Source organism: Anopheles funestus, chromosome 2RL (genome assembly GCF_943734845.2).
Source record: "Anopheles funestus chromosome 2RL, idAnoFuneDA-416_04, whole genome shotgun sequence".
Classification (NCBI taxonomy): Eukaryota; Metazoa; Arthropoda; class Insecta; order Diptera; family Culicidae; genus Anopheles; species Anopheles funestus.
This window is the reverse complement of record NC_064598.1, coordinates 18,853,428-18,875,351: the sequence shown is the minus strand read 5'-3', so window position 1 is coordinate 18,875,351 and position 21,924 is coordinate 18,853,428. Positions and strand designations below refer to the sequence as shown.

The window sequence follows — 21,924 nt, the reverse complement described above, 5'->3', positions numbered from 1 at the left end:
AAATGTAAAAATTTTGCTGAATTGCAGAAAAATGAGGAACATTTTACATTTTCTCAAACAGGGTAAGGAACTTGGTTCCTCGCATAACTTCTGGCACAGACATCTGAGGGCATGGCCGTCCAAGAAGAAAATGTAGCCATTGATGCCATCTATCGACCATAGGCAAAGATTGGAGATCCGTTAGATACCGACCGAGTTATAGGCAAAATTTGGTGCAAAAATGAGGAAAATTTTACATTTTCTCAAACAGGGTAAGGAACTTGGTTCCTCGCATAACTTCTGGCACAGACATCTGAGGGCATGGCCGTCCAAGAAGAAAATGTAGCCATTGGTGCCATCTATCGACCACAGGTTAAGGATTGGCGATCCGTTGGATAGCGACCGAGTTATAGGCAAAACTTGGTGTAAAAATGAGCCTTAGTAAATTTTCATTTTTTTGAATGTTTTGATTTTTTTATTATTTTTCACTCTTTTTCTTTATTTAAAGCATTACTTGAGTGAAAAGAAACACATTGCAACCAATTGGCATTAAAATAAATCAATTTATTTCTTTTGCAAAATTTCCCAAAAAAAAAACGTAAGGGGTAAGCCTTATGAAATTTTCGAGCTGAAAATTGTTTTAAATTTTTTTCTGATTTTTTATTCTTTTTTTAATTTAAAGCAGAGATGAGCAACTTTTTAGAGCTGCGGGCCACATTCAACATCAAAAACTGGTTGGCGGGCCACATTGAATTAATAATGAATGACGCATTGCTGGATTCTTGAAAACTGAATTAGCATTTATAAGGATTTTTTTAATTTTTTTTGAGCGTTGTATTAACCGGGTATTTTACACTTTTAGTTCTTATTAACATTTTATATAATGGAGCTATTGGTTTAAAACTTTCAAACTAGATTCGCGGGCCGCATAAAACCACCTTGAGGGCCGCATGCGGCCCGCGAGCCGCAGGTTGCTCATGCCTGCTTTAAACAGAAACAGAATAAAAAATAAAAAAAAATAAAAAAATCTAAAAATTTGAAAATTTCCTAACACTACAGCCTTGGTTTTTTTGGGCAGCGCATAACACCCGGCAGCGCACATCCACTCCAATCAACTCATTTTTGTTAATGCTCTGGCTTGAACCGAATTTCTCCAGTCTAATCGTTGTTGGATTTCTTCGCAATGAACTCGAAGCAGCACCGATAAAACGAGTATAGTTCCTTACCAAGCCTTGCTCGTAACAGTTCTAGTTCGTTCGTTATCAGGCGCTACAACCTTGTGGCATGGTCTGCTGCAGGAGTCCTCTAAACTGCTAACTCCATTAACCCGCCCTTCTCTGCCCATGTGGACGACTTAGAGGACTAGGTCATCCGATGTCCTAGCACCAAGCAAAACAACCAGCTACCGATCGCTAGCGTTCTTCTGTATCGCATTGTAACACTGTACAAGATCAACCAAGTGCTCCGCTTGTGCTGACTGTGGTACCGAATGTGGACGAATCATTTTCTCCGCACTGGCATTCCGAAGCGGTGGGAGTGAGTTTAGCGATAACACTGAGAAACAACCATAGTTCCATTCATGCAGGAAAGCCATGAACTTACCCAAGTGCAGCAGCAACGGTACCGGTCAGAAAGTTAGCAACAAGGGGGAAGCGTGGAAAAAAATCTTTATCCAACCACAACAGAAGTTGTGCTGTGTAAATAACTTAAGCCTGTTCCAAGCTGTTGAATATTTTTGTTTGTGTGTTCACTCGGGCGATCTACACACAGCACGATTCGATTCGTAAGCCAGAGGTTACCCTAGAATTACCTAAAATTACGACTTCATCAATAGCTTTTGCCAATACTACTTCTACCACTCCTATACGAAAGCCGGTTTCCTTGGGCTTAGCACAGATTCTTTAGCTCGTTCGCCTACATGAGACAGAAACAAACCGTTGGCGATGCGTCGCCAGTCACGTCTCTCTCTCACTCTCTCTCTCTCTCTCTCGATGTAAGCTATCAAAACATATTAACGCATGCAGTTGTCAGGCACGCGTGACACGGCTTATTTTATGCGCCTACTGCAGAGGTACTGTCGAGACCGTGTTGAGACCTAATATCGTGCGGAACATGTTAGAAATAATATCGCTGTTAAGGAAGCAACGTATTAATCTACTTACCCTCTTAATGATTTGAAGTGAAGCGAAACGATCGCTGGCTATATATAATAAGGAACAGTTGCCAGTTTGTTATTTCCACTTTAAGGTGTTAATATTTCTTTTCGTTGGAAACATGTCCAAGTGCATTTTGGGTTACAACCGCATACTACATTGATTTGAGGTAGGCATGAGTTATGTTTGTTGGTTAAGATAATATTACTTTATTATATTGATTAGTTCATTTGCAGTTCGTGTGTGGTACAGCCGTAGTAGCACGTACATGTTATTGACCGCATGTGCATAACACTATGAGTAGATGTAATTTAAAGAGCTAATATCCGCCACTGTAGTAATCTGGAGTATCCGTTCGTCGACGTTTTGAGAGCCTACATACTTACAGAGGATTATATTTGCATTTTTGCAAGGATCCAATCAATCACATAACCCACCGAAACGCCTCGGCTCACTCTGTCCGGTTTGGAGCAGTAGTACGGTCCATCTGCAATGATGCCATACTGCACATACCGTCCAACGGTAAGTTCTCCGAACTTAGAAACCGCTTGGTGTGGTCCGCCAGAATCTCCGGGACAGTGATTGGGATTAGGCAAACCACCAACACAGATATAGGTAGTGTTGCATCCTTTCTCACTCATCACCACCTTTGTGTCCGCTTTGATCAGCACTGGTGACACCTTGTTGCTTTCCGTATTTCCCCACCCACTAATGATGACCGTCGTGGGCAAATTCATGCGAAGAGATGCATAAATCGGCAAACAGATCACCTGTACGTAGGTTCCCAGCGTTGCCGGTTTGGCCAGTACCAACAGTCCGACATCATATATTTTGTGTACAAAAGGTCTCGAGATAGAAATCGTCTGTACTTCACTTTTATCATACACATCGTGTACCCCAAGCTCAACACTCTGGAGTTGCGCCGTGATACAGTGCTTGGCGGTCAGTACGTACTTTGTATGAATCAACGTTCCACTACTCGTCGCTGGCTTGTCCTTGTAAACCAACTTCACCATCCACGGTAATTCACCACGCTGTGCGAAATTACCTCCTTGAATTTTTGTACGTAAAGGAACCATACCGCACGACGATACGGCCAGTTTGGCTGCTTTCGGGTTCGCTATCAAATAATCTTTTTTCGGCGGTACACAGCACACGGCTCTATCTTGTGTGTTTCCTCCTGCTGGTGGTGCTGGATTGCTACAAATCCTTGCCGGTACTAAGAAGCCCGCAGCACCGTAGTCACTCGTACAGCTTTGAAATGCCGATGAACGTTGATCAGTTGCCACTTCCTCATTCGTCGGTTCTTTTAACAACATACAGAGCGTATCTGTACAACAGAAGTATTTCTGCCAAAAAAAAAAGCAATCAAAAGTATTGAACCGCATCAAACGAAACTCTCTACCATCGTGTGCATACCTTTCCATTATGTACGTAGCAGAGATCATTTTCATTGTTGCTTTGCTTGGTGGTCGATTGTTCACGCGTTACGCACACTCCAGGTTTTTCATTAGTACCGCATCCAATGTCACGGTTGGGGCAGCAAATGTGAGTTGAAGCTACCATCCGCATTACCGGTTCACAGCGATTACTATTTACCTCCTTCTTAAAGGTGATATTTGTGGTATATTCACCATTTTTGTAACGCTTGTATACCGGTAGACAGTAACGAATTGGGATGCATGGTACATCTGGTTTGCCACATCCGAGTTGTACCGCACCCACCTCGAAACCTCCTGTGAGAACACGAAATTTACACGAATTTTACACACTGGAACTGGGAGCACTGTGAACAGAACTTACCACTGACGATACCAGCGACGATCACTGGGAACAGATACACCGAAACCATTTCAATATTATTTTGCGCACCACTGCACGGTAGCGAAGGTTAAGATCAAATGAGAATTTTAATGTCGTCGAGCTACTATTTAAGAATCGTTGAATCCAATAGCGCCGTCAGGGATTTTCCTTGTGAGATAGTGAGACACTACGCACATGCGGCATGCGAACCATTGAGTTACGCATATTATTAATGGTTCGTTGGACGTTCATTGGTGGGGGTAGTTCTAAAGTTTTGCACAGCAAAAAACACAAGGAAGAAGATGACCGGATGTTGAAAGGCGGGTTCTATTGCGACAAAACTATGTCCATTGCAGGGTGTTTGGGAAAACTTTGACGCATTTATAGTTCATAATAATTTTTCGTTGATTAGATTTATTAACACGCGCGACACTTTTAAAAGCTGGAATCCGTATTTATGCCTGTACAAAATACCACATAGGATTGATAACCAGAATGCACCTGATTCATTCGAGAGAATAACTCGGTTCGTGGTGATTCGTGCTGGTCATCAAAATATTTCGATTGCTCTCCAATGCTCTTTAAATACAGTAAAAACAATCAAGGGTAATGGATGAAATTAAAAAAAAAATTAAGTTCTTCCCAGTAATTGCTTGCCGACTGCTTGCCAGCATCCATGAAGAGGGAGGTAAGATCAGTCATGAAATATCGCCAAGAATCATGAACAAATTCATGCTGCGGGAGATCTTATCATGATTGTGTTATGAGCATAAAGCTCATTCTTGCGAATAACAATTACACACTACTAGGCAAACGATACACAATTGTGTTGAATAACAAACAATTCTAGCTAAACAACATCTTACAGTTGCCAGTTTATTATTTTCACTTTAAGGATTTCATTTCATCTCCCCTAGTCATACGGCCGTTGTGGCCGTCCTAACTAGAGATGTGCTAAGTGAGTAAGAGTGAGATAGTGAGTTGGAACGTTGTATTGAACGAGTTTCGTTCACTCACCACGAGGAGTTTTAGCGACTCTTTTTTCACTTACTCACTCATGAGTGTAAACATGTATCCGTGGTGAGTCAAGTCAAAAAAGAATAAAAAATTAAAAAAAAATCTAAAAATTTGAAAATTTTATAAGGCTATAGAATTACCTTTTTTTGAATAATTTTGCATAATTTTATAAATTGATTTATTTTAATGCGAAATTGTTGCAAAAAGTTTCTTTTCACTCAAATAATGCTTTAAATACAAAAAAGAATAAAAAATTTTGAAAAAAATCTAAAAATTTTAAAATTTTATAAGGCTATAGAATTACCTTTGTTTGAGTAATTTTGCATAATTTTACAAATTGATTTATTTTAATGCCAATTGGTTGAAATAAGTTTCTTCTCACTCAACTCGCCCGCTTATCTTATGCGCTTATGCCGCGGTTTTTTATGACTCCGAAATGAGTCGACAAACTAGCTGACTCCTAATATCGACTCATTCACTCTGAATTGATTCACTAAAAAGAGTTGTTTTTCTCATCTCTAGTCCTAACGGTTTTCGATCGTCATTTTGAGAATCCGAAAAGATTCGGTCCATCCATGTTCGATTTCTCCTCGCTCATCAACACCGTGTCACATATGTGCTGCACATTTTAAGTATAAAACTTTAAACATTACAATTTTTCGAATCACACCATTAGGCAGCGAGCGCAAAGTCTTCTTATAGCAAAACAACCATAAAAAAAACCATCAACTACGAAAGCAGAAAGTGAAGCAAAACAAATATATTTACAAATAAAATTTAAATAAACATACCTTAAACCAAACAATTTAAATAGTAAACTTCTAATGTAAATAGAGAGTTGTTTGTAACTCTCAGCGTCCATTGCCCCAGTGAAGATCAAGTGCATGGCTGACTTTCATTTCAAGATCACCGAGAGAACTGCTACCCAAGGCAAAGGCTTCGATAACTCCAGCCGCTAATAAAAACCGTAAAGCATTCAAAGTAATGTGTATCGGCCAATGGTGATAAAAATAAGTGCTGGTAATGATAAAAATGGTGACAAAAAACAGCCTTCGGAAAACAGTTTTGCCATTCCATGGGAATAACCATGAGAATTAATGGATGATTGTGCGTACGTACCGTTTTAGATTTTCTTCGTTGAACCAACTGAACCGCCTAGCGAAGTTAAGTGTATAAAGATAACGATTTTTGGCATTACAGACCACACTCGTTCACGAGCTGTTGTCCTTGTTAATTGCATTTGATCGCTGCAATCCATTAGCGGTACTAAGAAGACGATACTCGATTTGCTCGATACTCGATACTCGCCCGATAGCTCGGAAATGCAAATGTACGCCGGTTTCTTCATAGCTCGCAAATGCAAATCTACGTAGCAGAGGCTCTATTTGATGGATCGCAAGTCGTTATTGATCTCCGGTCGATCGTAGTGTTAGATATTGCTCAAGCAATAACCGCACTTCGGAATTCCCATTTGGCCAACATTTGAAGTGAGGTGTTGACCGGCAAATGTGAGTCTCATGCTTAATCCGTATTGTCGGCCCACAAATCGTATACTTTTGCTCTCTGATGAAGGTGATATTCCACATGTCAGAGCGCAAGAACACCGGAAAACAGTGGCGAGATAAGTTAAAGATCAATTGAATATAAATGTCACCGTATCACGCTCCGTATGACGTGTCGAAACATTTTCTTATTAATAGCGATCCCTCACGCACATCCGAGTGATCCGTATATTTTATTGTACATGATGTATACATACATAGTACCGGTTTGCTAAAATTTGTAACAATATTTTCTATAACTCTCCGAGAACTCTTGGAATGATAAATAAAACTCATGGATAAATAAAACAACACAGCCTAGAGAACACAACGTTCCAACACATTTATCATGTTCATGCTGATTTGATAATGATTATTGAGAAAAATATTGAAACTCAACAATGTATGCGCCGATGAAGCGTGCCTTTTCTCGGTCTCTCCTCAAGTGTCCCTGTGGCCTTGGTTCGGTGGGTTCTCAATACATCCGGTTGATGTCTTCAGTCATCATTTCGCGCTGGATGCACATCTACAGCGTATTAGTCAGCCGAAAGTATGCGGCTGCGGTATTGGATCCCACGATGCACGATGCACTAATTGATAATTGCAGTTGTGACGCAGGAGTACATCAGACTTCGTCATAGACAACGATTTTTTCCTTTGAATCCTATCCTGATTTATAGTCTTTACCCTTCTTTCCTTATATCACCTCTACTATTACATTTTCCCTATGTAATGAGTCTAGACCATCTTAAACTTAGAGAAGTAAGCAACGCGCGACGCTTTAACAAACACTTGCGTTTCGTAGAAACGTGTGTGGGTGTTTAGGGCAAACTAGTAGATGCGGAGCAAACTGAGCAAGTAACAGAGGCTGTATGCTTTGACCGCAGAAACATGCATTGGTACCGAAATGTGTCGTGAATAAGAGAATTATTTTAAAACAATCTGAGGCAATTTCAACGCCTCAAAATATTTAATTCGTTTTCTATTAGTCTCACTTGCGACTCCTCCAGTAAGTCGACGTATAAAACCCGTTAACGGATATATGGATATTTTAAATGAATCCATATGTGTGTCGTGCATAATAGCCTTAAGCGCTTCAAGCGTTCATTCGGTGTCAACGGATGAATGAGGACTCCGGTTTTTCTTTGTAATGAATTTGGAGTGAAACCACTCAGGCCCGAGTCTATGAATTTGTTGCGGAAACATTTGTTTGTAAACCGTATGGATGAAATGTCTGATTCATGATGAGCGGGAACATTTTAAAAGCAAATTAAATTTAAATTTTGTTGTTTAACAATGTGCAAATATTGTTCGTGCTTATCTTCCTTCGTATAAATTTTGATCCAATCAGGCAGACCAGTTTAGGGCGCATCAGTTAAATTTGTGTAGAGTTCTATCAAAAAATATTTTGTTAATTTCACATAAAAATATTCCATGTTCCGTGTTTCATTTACGGCATTCGTTTTGACCATCTCAGTTTGTTGCCCTTTGAACAAAAAATGTTGCCGCAAAACATTTTCATAATAATAGAATAGAACATGACCTCAGCAGTGGTCTTGTGCATTGACAGTTCGTCACAATTTGTAAACATTGCCCAAATCAACGCAATCGTGCCCCCGGGAACGTTCTACAAAAGTACGGCAAATCATGAACGTCCTTCAGGGAGTGGGCAGAATTGCTCAACAAACGTTGCGTAGAAATATCTGGTAAGTGGTTAGAGAGACATCGTACCAGAATTGTTTATGTAATGATTCGTACTTTGTATTTTCCGTTCCAAACAGCACATCCCTGGCACGCCGGTCAACATACGAAAGTGATGGCAAAACATCGGTGACGATTCTAAACAAGGAGGCCGACGCAGGGCTTATGATCAACTCGTACAGCCAGTTTGGGTTTCGGCTGAACAATGATATGGTCGTGATCGGTCCGATGGCCATCTTCTCGCGCACGGTACTATCGTGGAATGTCGAAAGCCACGAGGACATTAACGACCAGACGTTAAGTTTGTTCTGTGCGATTGAGCCGAAAATTGATGTGCTCGTGGTGGGAATCGGTGATCACACGATCACACCGGCGTTCTCTAGGAAGATTATCGATTTTATGAAGCGCTACAAGATCAACGTGGAAGTGCTCGGTACGGAGCAGGCCTGTTCGACGTTTAATTTCTTAAACGCGGAAAATCGTGTCGTTGCCGCCGCGCTCATTCCGCCCATGACGATGCGTGTGAACGAGGACGATTTGATGCGGAAACAGATATCGATTAGCAGATCGTTTGAGGTGACTGACAAATAGGGCTAGTTGTATGTCCTGAAACCAAAAATGGAAAGCGCATGCACGAGTTTCTGTACATAATAAAGATAGTATCCATTACCAGTGTAGATGATCACATTAACTCTTGTCCATTGTTCACATATCACAGCTAAACAAAAAACAAACACCATATTTAAGAGTCCTTACTTGTAATAAATCTATTTTTTATTTTCTTTCTTTTTTATATTTTTATGGGTATCTTTTTACACATCCATAAAAAGATATTTTAAATCACAATTATCGCTTTCCGGCGGTTCGGTGTTTTTTTTTTCTTCTTTTTTGCTTTCGTTTCTAATGTTTCGCTTCACCCATAGCTTACACGGGACGGGAGAACCGCACTACCACTGCCGATGGGTTTGATGATGAGAAGCAATTCACAGCACCCCAAACACCTGGGACACCTTTGTGGATCCATTGCTAAACGCGTCCAATGTCTCCACAGTATATCATCATACTTCCTTTTGCTTCTCCCTTGCGCGCTTGCACTAGAAACATTTTTACACTGTTTACGTACATTTTTGGTAGCATAGTTGATTTCCTGCCTTTTTTTCTGTGTGTGTTTGTGTTTCTTTTCCTGTTCTGTCATTATTTTTGCGTGCTTTATCACCCTTAGCTTATGCGTTTTTCCAATTTTTATCTTCTCTTTTTTTGTGGTTGTGGTTGTTTAAGCAGCAACAGTCTTAAAGCTATTCGATAAATTGGAATTAGTAATCAACTAGATCCGCTCGTACATTCTACCTATGTAGGTGTGTAAGACTCGTTCACGGTCTACAAAAAGAGACCCTACCAATGAATACGGAGCAAAACGGAACATGACACAGTTGCAGCAGGCAGACGCGTAACCAAATGAAAAACCGTTTGAAACTTCCTATTATAACATTTCGTTCTGTAATCCTAACCTTTATATATGTGTATATATGATTAGAAAAAAGAATTAACCAAAAACAAAAAAAAAAGATGGAAGAATGGGAGGGGACAAAATGAAAACAATCGGTACTGTTGGGCGGTACCACTTTCCTTTCACCCGAGGGGAAACGAAAAACAACAACAAACCCCCAAAAAAAAAACAGGAAGAGAAGGAGCATTACTTGGCGTACAGCAGGGATGAGAGTGAAAGGAATATGCGATGCAATGAAGGGATTTAAATACACGTTATTAATATTATGCCCATAATCTGGTGCTTTCGATTGAATTCGCCTTTTTAAGTTTCCGTTTTCGTACCATTTTGTCGTCGCTCCTGTAGAGCGTTATGCTACAGCGGGATGAGCAATGGAGTGAGAAGATGAATGGCGGTGATGATTAACATTCCTGAAGCCGGGCCCGTGGGTGACGATGAGAACAAAACTTACAGGCCACCCGCCTGTCGGTGCTCGAAACCACCAGCGGGTTTCTTTTCACCGCTTCGACCCGCCATCGGTCATGCGGTGATGCGAATGTTGGCCTGATTTGGCTTGGCATCGTGCAGCAACACATTTCGGCCGCTGGTACTGCTCGGTGCCGTACTGCTGCCGGTGCTGCTACTGCTGCTACCGATGTGACCGGTGATGGTGGTGGTGTTCCAATCGGCCACATGGAACGGTGTCGCCGGTTGGTAGAGCGTTACCGAGGCAATGTAATTGTTCGGCATGACCTCGAAAATGATATCCTGGTACCCGTAGCTGAACGTCGAACCGAACACGTTCGCCGTATTGGTCGAACCAACGCGATGCAGTACGACGGGACGTTCGGCCGGTGCTAAACGGGACGCTATTGCATCCCACTTCGTGTAGGCCGTTATCGTAACAGGTGCATCCAGTGGGGCATCTTCAGTGACTCTAAAAAAGTGCCCAAAAAAAAAAAAAAAGAAAAACGATGCTCAATCAAAAACGACCCGTTTGCTGGTGAAATGTAGTGTGTTACCACTTACTTGTCCGCTGCCAGCTCCAGCTGAAACTCGCACCGGTGGTACATGTTAAAGTTGTAATGGCCCGGGAAGTTTGTGTGCATGATGATCTTCTTCGTTTTGTGCGTGCGCGCATCGAACAGCACGTCGATGCCGAGGGTAAAGTAGTTGAAGAAGAAGTCACTCCGCTTGGACTGAACACGTCGGTGGGCGCTCGGGGAATGGATTTTCATCTTATCTTCACTTTTGAAAAATACCCTAAAAATCGAACGACATGTAAACAGGGGGCGTTTGTTTTTACCGCAGCTTCTACCATTCTTACCTTGACGGTGCACCAAGATTGCTAGCCACATCCTGGCAGCTATCGCCGAATAATATTTCTCGCGTTAGGCACTGCTTCCTTGGTTCGAGCGATCGGATCGATCCTTCGGTGTACAGCTGCAACCGTAGGCCGCGCGTACCGTGCGCACTCCGCAGTACGGCGGCCGCCTCCAGGTACAGCTGCTGATGGTAGCAGGAGAGCGGCAGTGGCGGTGGACGACTGTCGATGACGTTCACACCCGAGTAGATGGCCATTTTGGAAACGACCGGGGAGGCACCGCTGGGAAAGTGCAGCGAACCGAGCCCGTGTGCGTAGCCGGGCTGCAGCTTGCTGTCGACCGGGAAGTAGAAGCTTAACCCTCGGAAGTGTAACGCAAACAGCTGCTTGGCGGCATCGTACACGCCCGGGTGCGTGGCACCGAACGAATGTTCGATCTCTTCGATCGATGGCACTACCTCGGGCGAGTTGAACGTCATTGAGCAGTACTTTAGCTTGACCAGCTTCATGTTAAACACCTCGATCGTCTTCAACCGCTGCTGTACCGGGTCGAATATTAGACGGATACCATCCTGCGGCATGTTTATGATTATATCTACGTTGAGCGGATTCTGGACGAGAGAGAAGAGAGGGAGGGAAAAACGGGAACATCAATTAGGATCGAGCGATAAACGTTGCACATGGAGGAGGCTACACTTACCGTATCAGAATAAAGCACCTGTACTCCCTTTATAATTCCTACTTGAGACTGTATGATGGCAACTGCTTGAGAAAAATGCATTCCTGAAAGCAAACCCGTACGTGTGAAATGTATTAATGTATTATCACATTAAAAAAAGAAGAAAAAAGGGAATAAAAATAAAAAAATACTACTAGTACAAAGTTTGAAAAGATCTCACAATGAACATCCGCTTCCGTTTCACATAGAAACAAACAGAAAACAAGACGAAAAACAACATAAAAAAAAAATGCGCGCACACACACACAAAGCAGCTAGCGCGATATATCGCGCAGCTGTGTTGTTTATTTTGCTTCTTGTATGCATCACGCAATCTCAAACATACTGTCAGCTGATTCTATGTCATAGTGTTGGTGCGAAGCAACACAGTCAGTGAGCACGTTCCACCACTACACCGAAACATTTCCATCTGATGGATGCGTATGACGCGCTGCTACACAGTGTAGGAGGGAGCTTTTTTTCAGCATACACACGCGATCACACAATTCTTACAAACCTCCCATCCCCCCTTCAACCCCACCACACCCCATGCGCATACACTCACACACACACACACATGTACGACTTGCCCCAACCCTACATAGTAGCTTGCTTGTAGGTTTGCTGCTACCAAGTAGAAGAAACAACACACAACAAAAGGAATCGAATTCGAATCGCTGGTACGCATACGGATGGAAAAAGGGAAAATGCGAACTGCGAAGCAAATGTTTGCTTTCGCGAATGATCGAATGGGTCAATTTGGGGACGCAGTTGAATTTGCTGTTGCCTTCCCTTTCCAAGGTCACTCTCCCTGGGCGTGAGAGTGGATTGCAAAATGACTGTTACTACGCTTTTGGTGTCAACAAAAGCTGCGTAAGTTGTACTTTCCTATATGCGTTTGGCTTTTTGGAGGACATTTTTGTTTCGTTCCCCCCCGCACTTTCCGTTGGATCATTCGCACTTATCAGAGACGGAGGGAAAACTCAATTAATCATCATTTTAAAAACGGCTGACCAAACAACGCAAACAACATTCGCAATCGCCATCATCATCGCAGTAAAACGAACTGAGTTTGCATCGCGCGCCCATACACACACATAATTTGTGTTTCATCATTCGCTAGGCGCAGGGAGTTCTGTTGCTTTTTGGGGGAGCTTACCGAGAACAAATTCCCAATTCTCGGTGGTCGAACCGAGCGAACGCTCTGGAGTAACTTCGAGATCGAGCATCGTATTGTGTGGGATGTTAGTTGATGCAAACAGCGAATATATAGATGAAGAAAACACTATTCTTTTCACGACTGGCACGAAGAAAACACAGCAAAACGGATTTTTTCACACTTCGTAACTCTTTTACGCAGTTTTCTTTGTTTTTAATGCTACACACTCAAACAAGGTCTTGTTGCAGTCCGCATCAACCTGGAGCAACTAGACAAGCAATGAAGGCATCGCCATCTGACGTTTGGGTTGTGAATCGCCGTTTTATGGTCGACCAAGGTGTATATAGCTACTTAAGAAATGATTACGGGGAGGAAAAATATCATTTTTTGCATGCATTTATTTTACGATGTATGGGAGGACTTGAGCGTTTGCAGATCTTATTCAACGCACCCCAATAAAGATACAAAAATGAATCCAAATTGTTTATCAAACAGAATCGTTTGACCATAACATTGATTGATTTAGATAGAAAAAATGTTTAGAAATGTTATGCTTTTGTCTCAATCCAATGGAAAACGTTGCAATAAAAGCGAGTGTAACAATTATTTCTTGTCTATGCACGGCATTACTATTGTTTTCTTTGCTTCCAATCGGCTGCAAATCGCGCTGATCCCGAAACAACGAAACAACTGTCATTGATGCGCATTGGGGATCTTGTTGCTTGCTGTCAGTGAGCGGATTGTCAACGAAAAAATGGTGCAGAAGGGGATGGTGTAAAATCGTATCTCATCATAATTTAGCCAATTTTGCACGGTCAGCTTGCGAGTCGACCATATTCCTATGGTCTATGTGAGTGTTCTCGTGTCCTTTTTGTAACCGAACGCATCCGAGCTGAAATGAGTTTGTTAACATAGTTCCCAAGTGCTTCAACGACAGCTCGAACTTGAAGAACAGCAGCAGCAGCAACAGCAACGGTAGTAGTAGCAGTCTGTTTGCGCAATAAATTTCAAGCATTTCGTAGCAAAAAGTGCATGCAGCTCCCCATCGACAACCGATCGATGATGGCACATATCGATTGGTGCCTAAAGACAGTGTCCATGCGGATGATTTGAGCTTTGTTTGTACTTTAAACTTCTTGCTGAGCATCCATCGATCGTCGCTCGGATACGGCAAACACGATCGTTCGACAACGTAAACATCGCCGCCAGCTAGGTTGGCTGCAAACGTCACATTCCGCAGCTAAACGCAGCTTCGCAAACGAAGAGACAAGTAAATACTACCGCAAAAACCCCCATAGAGCAGTTATACGGGTTACAGAATATTCAGTGCGTACTAAAATTGAATGTATCAACATTGTTCCCGAAGACATACTTTTGTCAAGAGGCTGCTATCATCAAGGTTGTATCCTAAATCCTGAAGAGATACGAGTGTGATAATCATATCGTGGCTACATATGTGGTTTCTGTGCGAATGAGCATTAGAAAAAAAAAATAGTCGACCAACTAGATCCGATAAAACAGACAACACCATCCGTACACAGTGGGACGCGTTAAACCCGTCCTAATTGCGTTACACGTGAAGTGAGATTATCAGCCGAAAGAAGGCAAATCAGCAGCAAAGAAATCCATCAAGTGCCCCCGCACTTCATCATGCGTCGTGAATAATGTTCTATCATTGCAGCACCGTGTTGTGTTATGTTTCGTAAGCCCACCTCCTCTGCAGGACCGCACATATCGTACAGACTCGTGACTCGTGCATCCGTATGGGTCGTACGGTGCAGAAGAAAGTAGTAGGACCACCAGCTGCATTACATAAGCCATTCGTTGAACCGAGTCGATCGGAGTACCGCGGACCAGCTCCGGGCACACCTGACACTTGCGTCCGCAAGGCACTAAACCAACGCGCCCGGATGAAGCGGTGCTAATAATCAGCGACAGCGCGTACATCTCAAGCAACGGTGTGTGCATTAAGCGATCTGGTCGGTAGGCGGGAAGAATTATTCATCTGTCTTCGTCTGCGACCGTCTGTATGCTGTACCGTGTGCCGAGACGTTAGTGACGGACGGTACTCTTCGACAACTGCAACAGCATTGCAAGGGCTCACCAGCGTGGCCCCGACACTGCAGCGATGAAATGCGCTCACCTGCACAACATCGTGCAGCTCTCGCTGGTGGAGTTGTGCAAGCTGAAAAAGGTATGTTATGCCCCACTCCAATGCACATACATATTCGCAACGACTTGTGTCAGTGATCGTTTTTTGTTGTTGTTGTCGTTTCGATATAAACAAAGGAGTCCTACTTGGATGAATGATGCATGCCTGAACCTATCTCGCGTCGATTTCATACCAAAAAAAACCTTTATTAAAAAGAAACAAATCCATCATAAAATCAATGAAACAAAATTATAAGTTCGTTTTTCTTGCATTTTATCCAGGAAATAAGTGTCGCGAAGCGATGTCTATCCTGTGTTCCGTCGCCTTTGAAGGGTCATGTTGAGGCGCTTCATTCTTCGATTAGCACAAAAAATATGCAAAACAGGATTGATTCTTGTGTTTCTTTGTGCATTACTAATTTGACGATTCACTGTCTTTTGTACGGCGATGGTCGTTGTTCATGTTGTCTTGGTTGTTGTTGTGCTTGGTTGTCTTTCGTTTAATTTGTTTTTTTCTAAACGATTTCTAGGTATTTAGTCTGCAATTAGGTTAATCGCTTCTGTATGAAAACTATTGCGAATGAATGCAATAAAAAAATCATACAAAATCATCAAATCTTTTACTAACCGGGATCTCTTGTTTCCATTGTAGGATGAATCGTGTACGGATTGTGAAACCAATGGACCAAACCTTTGGATATGTCTGCAGAAGAACTGTCTACATATAGGATGTTCGGAACAGTACAAGGACCACAGCACCATCCATTTCCAGTCGAACCGCACGCACTGCATCCATATGAACCTTTCCTCCCAGCGTGTCTGGTGTTACCTGTGTGAATCCGAACTGTTCCTTACCAAGCAACCCCACCCGCACCAACAGCAGCAACAGCAGCAGCAACACCATCACCATTACCATCATCGGCGAACGTCAGTGGTGAGCAATGATTCGAGCGATACGAGCCGCTACTCATCCATTAACAATGATAAGTTGATCGTGCACGCGGACAAGCTAGTATCGGGTGCTACAGCAACGTCCGGTTACGGTGGCACAACGACGGGTGATTCCTGTGATAGCAGCGGCGAAGAGGATGACTTCGAACGGCACGGCAAGTGGAATGGTTTGGTCGGGTTGCAAAATCTGGCCAACACGTGCTACATGAATGCGGCCCTGCAAGCACTAAGCAACAGTCCACCACTGACCGGGTACTTTCTCGACTGTGGCGCTATTCTCGAGACGGATCTGCTCGGCGGTACGAATCCGGCCATCACGAAGCCCGGTTTGGCGAAACATTATCACAAACTGATCCGTGAGATGTGGTGCAAGAACCGTCGGTACGTCATACCGAGTGGCATACTGTGTGGGATCCGGATCGTACATCCAATGTTCCGGGGGTATCAGCAGCACGATACGCAGGAATTTTTGCGCTGCTTTATGGATCAGTTGCACGAGGAACTGAAGGAGGTAACTGCTCCTCCGCCACCGGACGTGCTTTCGCGAGGGATAGTCGATGAGGTGGAGGAACATTCCGATGGACGTCCTTCGCCCTGTTCGTCACCGTCCCCTTCACAGTCCGAGGGAGAGTACGAAACGTGTGACAGTGGCGTATCGGAACGGTCAAGCCTGTCCGACGATCAACTGTCTCCGACCAAGCTGTCCGCCAGCAAACGTTTCCGTAAGTTGTCATCCCGCTCGCCAAGCCCACCCGGATCGACCGGCGACGGTCAGGTAAACCAAAGGCTTATGGCGGTCGCACGAACTCGAACCTCTTCCATCCGGCAACAGTCACCCGTGGGAAGCAATCGTTCGAATGTGAGTAGCGTTTCTGCTGCCAGTATCACCGTTGGCACGTCGGGCAATGCGGGAAATGGGACCGGCGGTGGAGGTGGTAGCGGTGATCCTTCGGACGGTGGTACTACAAAGGAAAAGTTACCCCAACGGTCGATCATCAGTGATATTTTCGATGGCAAGCTGCTGTCGTCTGTGCAGTGTCTAACGTGCGATCGTGTGTCGACGCGCGAGGAAACATTCCAAGATCTTTCGTTACCGATTCCCGGCAAGGACCACCTGGCGGTGCTGCACCAAACACACCCAGGCATGGGATCGTCGGGTACGGGTTCGGGTGTTTCATCCGTGTCGGTTGGCAGTGCCGGCAGTGGATCGAGCGGCAGCGGTTTAGGGGCAGGATCGAGTGGTGCATCGAGTGCTAGCACGAGCAGTGGCATAACGTGCTCGGATGCCGTCTACCCGGTGAACGGTGACAGTTGGCTGTGGTGGTTCTGGAATTCACCCTTCTGGAGCTGGGTACGTTCGTGGTTCTGGGGACCGGCCGTTACGTTGCACGACTGTATGGCGGCCTTCTTCAGTGCGGACGAACTTAAGGGCGACAACATGTACAGCTGCGAACGATGCAACAAGCTGCGCAATGGTGTAAAGTATTCGCGCGTGCTTGCGTTGCCGGAGATGCTTTGCGTGCATCTGAAGCGTTTCCGGCACGATCTTTCGTACAGTTCGAAAATTTCTAGCCCAGTTCTGTTTCCGCTGTACGGTCTCGATATGAGACCGTACCTGCACAAAGACTGCCGTTCGGAGGTGACCACGTACGATCTGTGTGCCGTCATCTGTCACCATGGTACGGTGGGCGGAGGACACTACACCAGTTTCGCGAAACACGACCCAACCGGCAAGTGGTTTGAGTTTGACGATCAACTCGTCACGCAGGTAACGCCGGAACACGTGCAGAGCTGCGAAGCGTACGTACTGTTCTATCGGAAAAACAACGCCAAAATGGCCACGGTGCGGGCACAGGCGAGCAATCTACTAACGATGCAGGAGCAAGCATCTGATATTCGATTTTACGTATCGCGCAACTGGCTGCATCGGTATGCTTTCTCCGGTACAAATGATCAACATCTTGCGCTTACTCTCATGCATTTTGTCTTTTTTTTTTCGTTTTGTAGCTTCAACACGTTTGCTGAACCGGGCCCGATTGACAACTGGACGTTGCTGTGCCCGCACGGTGCATTTCCACCGAACAAGGCGTCCCACTTCTCCAAGCTGGTCGTGCCATTCCCGCAGGCCCTGTGGGACTTTTTGTACAAAAAATTTGGCGGTGGACCTGTGTGCAATCACATCTTTCCATGTCACATTTGCAAGAAGGCTGCCGAAACGCTGTCCCGAAGGCAACATTACGAGCTGGAAACGTTTACGGCTTACAATGACGATTTTCAGGTAGGTGGTGTGAGGACCAAATGGTGTGAAAAGCGAAAAAAATCGTTTAATTTTCCTTTCCCCCCATTCCAGTTCAACGATACACCGACTACGATCTACGCGATCTCGATGGGCTGGTTCCGACAATGGCAGCTGTTTGCCCGTGGGCTTACGACGGACGATCCGGGACCGATCCAGAACAAGTCAATCGCCATACAGGGCGATACCAGTGTGCCGCTTCGAAATGTCCGACCATTCTCAGATTATGCACAGATAAATGCGAACCTGTGGCACTTTTTCCACGGCATATATGGCGGTGGTCCGGAGATTGTTTTGCAGGGCAATCCGGTTCCACCTCCGGTATCGCATCAAATGCCTCCACAGCAGGAAGAACAGACAAAGCAGCAACAACCGCTACCAAAGGTACACTAACTGATCGATATGCTGCATGGACAAAAGCACAATGGCAACGGAGATTAATTGTGTTACGTTGTTGTCTTTTTTCTTCTCCAGGAACAGGTCTCTGAATCCATGGATGTATCGGAACAAGGATACTCAGCAACGGATTCGCGATCGAGCACCGTACCTAAGCAAACGGATCAAGATTCAGCCATTGAAGTGACCATAACTGAACCACCACCACAGCCATCACAACAGCAACATTCGGTGTTGTCGAACGCAGTGAACGCGGCCAGCACAAGTACACGGCCCCAGAAAAGCGTCTCGTTTGAGGATACTGATGCGTACCACGATGAGGATAGCAGCGATGGCGAGATGGTTGAAGAGAATGGGCATAGCTCCACAAAGCAGCAAACATTCGTTTTCTCATCCGCGGCAGCCGGAAGTGCACACGCGTCCAAGAGAAAATCACAATCCAAGTCCGGCATGGGCTTGTTGCGCCGTCATGAGTCTGGTGTAAAATCGACCGGCGGAACGGAACCACCGTCAACGGGTTTCAAGCGTAAACAGCATGCAGTAAGCAGTGGAAGGAACCATACGGATCCCGTACCAACGTCGATGATGAATGGCGATTGTAGTGGAAACCCGGCCACGGTTGCAGTTTCGGCCGCTGTACACGGTGTAGAGCATCTGGAAATAGGCACCAAAAAGGATCGACGACACAGGGGCAGCCTAATGAAGGCGAACGGCTTCTTTGGCCCCGAAGGTAAGAAAAGGAGAATGAACAGTACGAAGTGAAACGCAATTAAACTCATCTAATCGTCTTCGATCTGTGGCGCTCACAGCTTATTTACCCGTGGCAATTCTAATTTGTTTGTACCTTATTTTTTTTTTAGGGAAATATCAAAGCTCATCAAATGATTACTCGAATGGCGGGGATAGCATCGGTGACGTTAATCCGACAATTACACGGACAGAATCATTATCCTTTCATACGACGTCGGGTTCCTCTACGGGTATGAATGGAGGGCACTCCATTGCCAGCTCATCCTCTGTCCCATCGTTCGCCGGACAGTCGACCGATATGATCACGATGCCTGCCGATTGGAGCAAATCTACTGTGGACGAGAACACGTCACAACCGTACGCTACAGATCACACGGGAACCAACAGTACAAACGTACACGAATCGAACGAATTACTGCAGGACGACAATGACAGTAAAACTGGCAGCAGTTCGTTACCCTCGACAACTTCCAGTGCCAAAATGTCGTCCCGCCAGAAGGGACATCATCGTCACGTGCCGAATGCCCAGACTGTTTCCGACGCACTGACGTCCACATCCGTGACGGAGACAATTGCCGGCGGTGTATCTTTCGGCCGGCGGAAGCTAAAGATGAAGTACATGAAAAAGTTGGCCGGTCGCAAGACGGGTAGTAGTGGCGGACGTGGACGCAATGGAACGATGGTTGACGGGGATGGTGAGATCGACGATGGTGGTTCTTCGGTGATACCGCTAACCATTAATGGCGTCGGTGAGCATGTCGCGGGCGATGGCGAAGGTGTGAAATGAGAACGGTTGCGTCGTTTCCGCTTTCCCTCGCTACGATGAAGCGTGGAAGGGCGGAACTGCTGAGGGTTTGAAACAGTGAATTTGCATTTCTTGTTAGCAGTAGCAGTGTTACGTTTTTATTTTGGATTCATTTGTAGTTTTCTGGTTAGGTTTTTGCTTTTCGGTTTTTGGTGGAAGAAGAATGTCCCTGGTGTTTGCTTATCGTGAAATGATTCCATTTTATTCATTCATCGTATACTGCCCGCTCTGTTTACGAATGTTAGATTAATCGTTTTACTCTTAAATTTTTCGGGTGGGCTTAGCTATGAAGGTGCTTAAACGATAAGTAAGCAGAAAGGAATTGTTTGGATATCCATATTTATTTCAACAACCATTTATGTTCTCGGACGATTTAGAGACAAGGGATTATATGTTTAACAAGAATACCTTCAAAGTTAGATAGCATACCGTGTGTATGCGCATTAGTATCGTAGTAATTTTGCGCCGTTTCTGTTTTGGTTGTAAGCTATTTTGTATTACCCAATTGTTTCTTACTATCTCTATGGTCCGTTTCGCTTGTTGTGTTTTGTGGTCCAAAGGAATAATGTTAACGGTTAGAAGAATTCCATCGCGGACTAGCAAACCGTGTGCAAAGACCATTTCTTGTGTGGAACAAAAAATTGAAACCAAAAAACAAAGGATGAAACACATCAACTGCAACAAAAAGAAAAAATATTCAAAAGCAATTAGTGATGCACATATTAACAGTAATACACCTGGTCGCGCAGCACCTCACCGTAATTTGGTGAGATGATGTGCAGATGAAACAAAAAGCAAAGGTTATATTTAAACAAATAGCGTAACTCAGTCCTTTCTTTTTGAGGCACAGTCCACTGCCGGCTGTCTTTGGCTAAGGGAATTTCTGGAAAAGCCCCTTCAAAACCGTTTCGATTCCGGTGCTTGATAGGTTGTAGAGAATCGACAAAAAACACATCCAGCGTATGCTGCATGGGTGGATAAGAGCGAAAATTCAATGCCAAAATGACTGGGCAGAAGAGCATAAACGTTTAGATGTTGTATTAGTTTAAACTTTGTGATTAAAAAATGTTCTTTTTTTGTGAAGAAAACAAAAGCGATTCGAATGTTCTACTTCAACATTTGGCGGCACGCCAAGAGCACGTTTGTATGTTCTTATTCGGGTGATTAAGGTCTAGGAAGTGATACGCATTTCTGGGATGGTATTTCTGTAAACTATGGTTGAGGTTAACGTTTAGTGCGCATAGATTAAGCGAAGCACGCGTTCCAATGGTCGAACCGGTACGTGGTTAGTGCAGCAAATTCGCGGTAAGATTAAATGGGTTAGAGGCAATTTGCTGCCGGCTGAGAGCCGTGTTAATGCTGTTAGCGTTTTGGGTTCGAATCGCATGCACTTATTGATATGAATAAAACAGCTACAAACTACAAAGTTTACCAATTCCAAAGAAAACTTAAAACCAGTGCGTTTGATCCTTATTTTTCCGATTTTTCCAAAGCATCTTTCATGCGTGGTGGTAACAGGTATAGAATACAATCAGACAATTACACCGCGGGACCCTGTAAAAGAGCTTTATTCATCAGTTCAAGGCTTGACAATACGTGGATACTTCTTGATAGGCGTTTTGATTACATTGGTTCACATGTGCACTTCAATTTGTTCATTAATGGCACTTGTTGGAATCTGGTAAAGGACAGTT

At 44.2% G+C, this 21,924-nt stretch overlaps 4 protein-coding genes across 5 annotated transcripts; 2 read left to right on the top strand and 2 right to left on the bottom strand.

Moving 5' to 3' along the window:
* Nucleotides 1-2,312: 2,312 nt before the first annotated feature.
* Nucleotides 2,313-4,050, bottom strand: LOC125763085 (chymotrypsin-like elastase family member 2A). The gene is made up of 3 exons (XM_049425886.1): nt 3,936-4,050; nt 3,552-3,868; nt 2,313-3,481 (listed from the first exon to the last, which is right to left on the bottom strand). Exons 1-3 carry the CDS (start codon nt 3,982-3,984, stop codon nt 2,525-2,527), a joined length of 1,323 nt encoding a protein of 440 aa, XP_049281843.1. The 5' UTR covers nt 3,985-4,050; the 3' UTR covers nt 2,313-2,524.
* A 4,006-nt stretch (nt 4,051-8,056) lies between these two features.
* On the top strand, nt 8,057-8,881 carry LOC125763126 (NADH dehydrogenase [ubiquinone] 1 alpha subcomplex assembly factor 3). Its single transcript, XM_049425965.1, has 2 exons — nt 8,057-8,199; nt 8,275-8,881. Exons 1-2 carry the CDS (start codon nt 8,141-8,143, stop codon nt 8,783-8,785), a joined length of 570 nt encoding a protein of 189 aa, XP_049281922.1. The 5' UTR covers nt 8,057-8,140; the 3' UTR covers nt 8,786-8,881.
* Nucleotides 8,882-9,061: 180 nt separating this feature from the next.
* On the bottom strand, nt 9,062-13,299 carry LOC125763084 (PHAF1 protein CG7083). The gene is made up of 5 exons (XM_049425885.1): nt 12,882-13,299; nt 11,705-11,787; nt 11,008-11,615; nt 10,710-10,943; nt 9,062-10,617 (listed from the first exon to the last, which is right to left on the bottom strand). Exons 1-5 carry the CDS (start codon nt 12,949-12,951, stop codon nt 10,221-10,223), a joined length of 1,392 nt encoding a protein of 463 aa, XP_049281842.1. The 5' UTR covers nt 12,952-13,299; the 3' UTR covers nt 9,062-10,220.
* Nucleotides 13,300-13,517: 218 nt separating this feature from the next.
* LOC125763034 (ubiquitin carboxyl-terminal hydrolase 20) lies at nt 13,518-21,684 on the top strand. Of its 2 annotated transcripts, none has more exons than XM_049425759.1 (6): nt 13,518-15,075; nt 15,685-17,912; nt 17,991-18,261; nt 18,334-18,663; nt 18,760-19,405; nt 19,536-21,684. In XM_049425759.1, the coding sequence occupies exons 1-6, from the start codon at nt 15,010-15,012 to the stop codon at nt 20,210-20,212; spliced, it is 4,218 nt and encodes a 1,405-aa protein (XP_049281716.1). In that variant the 5' UTR covers nt 13,518-15,009; the 3' UTR covers nt 20,213-21,684. The 2 variants fall into 2 exon arrangements, with proteins under 2 accessions (XP_049281716.1, XP_049281715.1); XM_049425758.1 differs by having other exon boundaries at nt 13,579-15,075; nt 18,754-19,405.
* Nucleotides 21,685-21,924: the final 240 nt, after the last annotated feature.

Excerpts from the sequence above, each read along its gene's own strand:
- LOC125763085 (XM_049425886.1), bottom strand. The coding sequence starts at position 3,984 with ATGGTTTCGGTGTATCTGTTCCCAGTGATCGTCGCTGGTATCGTCAGT. Across the intron at positions 3,869-3,935 it reads CGTCGCTGGTATCGTCAGTG|GAGGTTTCGAGGTGGGTGCG; the intron begins GTAAGTTCTGTT and ends GTGTTCTCACAG. Across the intron at positions 3,482-3,551 it reads GCTACGTACATAATGGAAAG|AAATACTTCTGTTGTACAGA; the intron begins GTATGCACACGA and ends TTTTTTTGGCAG.
- LOC125763126 (XM_049425965.1), top strand. The coding sequence starts at position 8,141 with ATGAACGTCCTTCAGGGAGTGGGCAGAATTGCTCAACAAACGTTGCGT. Across the intron at positions 8,200-8,274 it reads ACGTTGCGTAGAAATATCTG|CACATCCCTGGCACGCCGGT; the intron begins GTAAGTGGTTAG and ends CGTTCCAAACAG.
- LOC125763084 (XM_049425885.1), bottom strand. The coding sequence starts at position 12,951 with ATGCTCGATCTCGAAGTTACTCCAGAGCGTTCGCTCGGTTCGACCACC. Across the intron at positions 11,788-12,881 it reads GAATTGGGAATTTGTTCTCG|GAATGCATTTTTCTCAAGCA; the intron begins GTAAGCTCCCCC and ends GTTTGCTTTCAG. Across the intron at positions 10,618-10,709 it reads CTGGAGCTGGCAGCGGACAA|AGTCACTGAAGATGCCCCAC; the intron begins GTAAGTGGTAAC and ends GCACTTTTTTAG.
- LOC125763034 (XM_049425758.1), top strand. The coding sequence starts at position 15,010 with ATGAAATGCGCTCACCTGCACAACATCGTGCAGCTCTCGCTGGTGGAG. Across the intron at positions 15,076-15,684 it reads AGTTGTGCAAGCTGAAAAAG|GATGAATCGTGTACGGATTG; the intron begins GTATGTTATGCC and ends TTTCCATTGTAG. Across the intron at positions 18,262-18,333 it reads CTTACAATGACGATTTTCAG|TTCAACGATACACCGACTAC; the intron begins GTAGGTGGTGTG and ends CCCCCATTCCAG.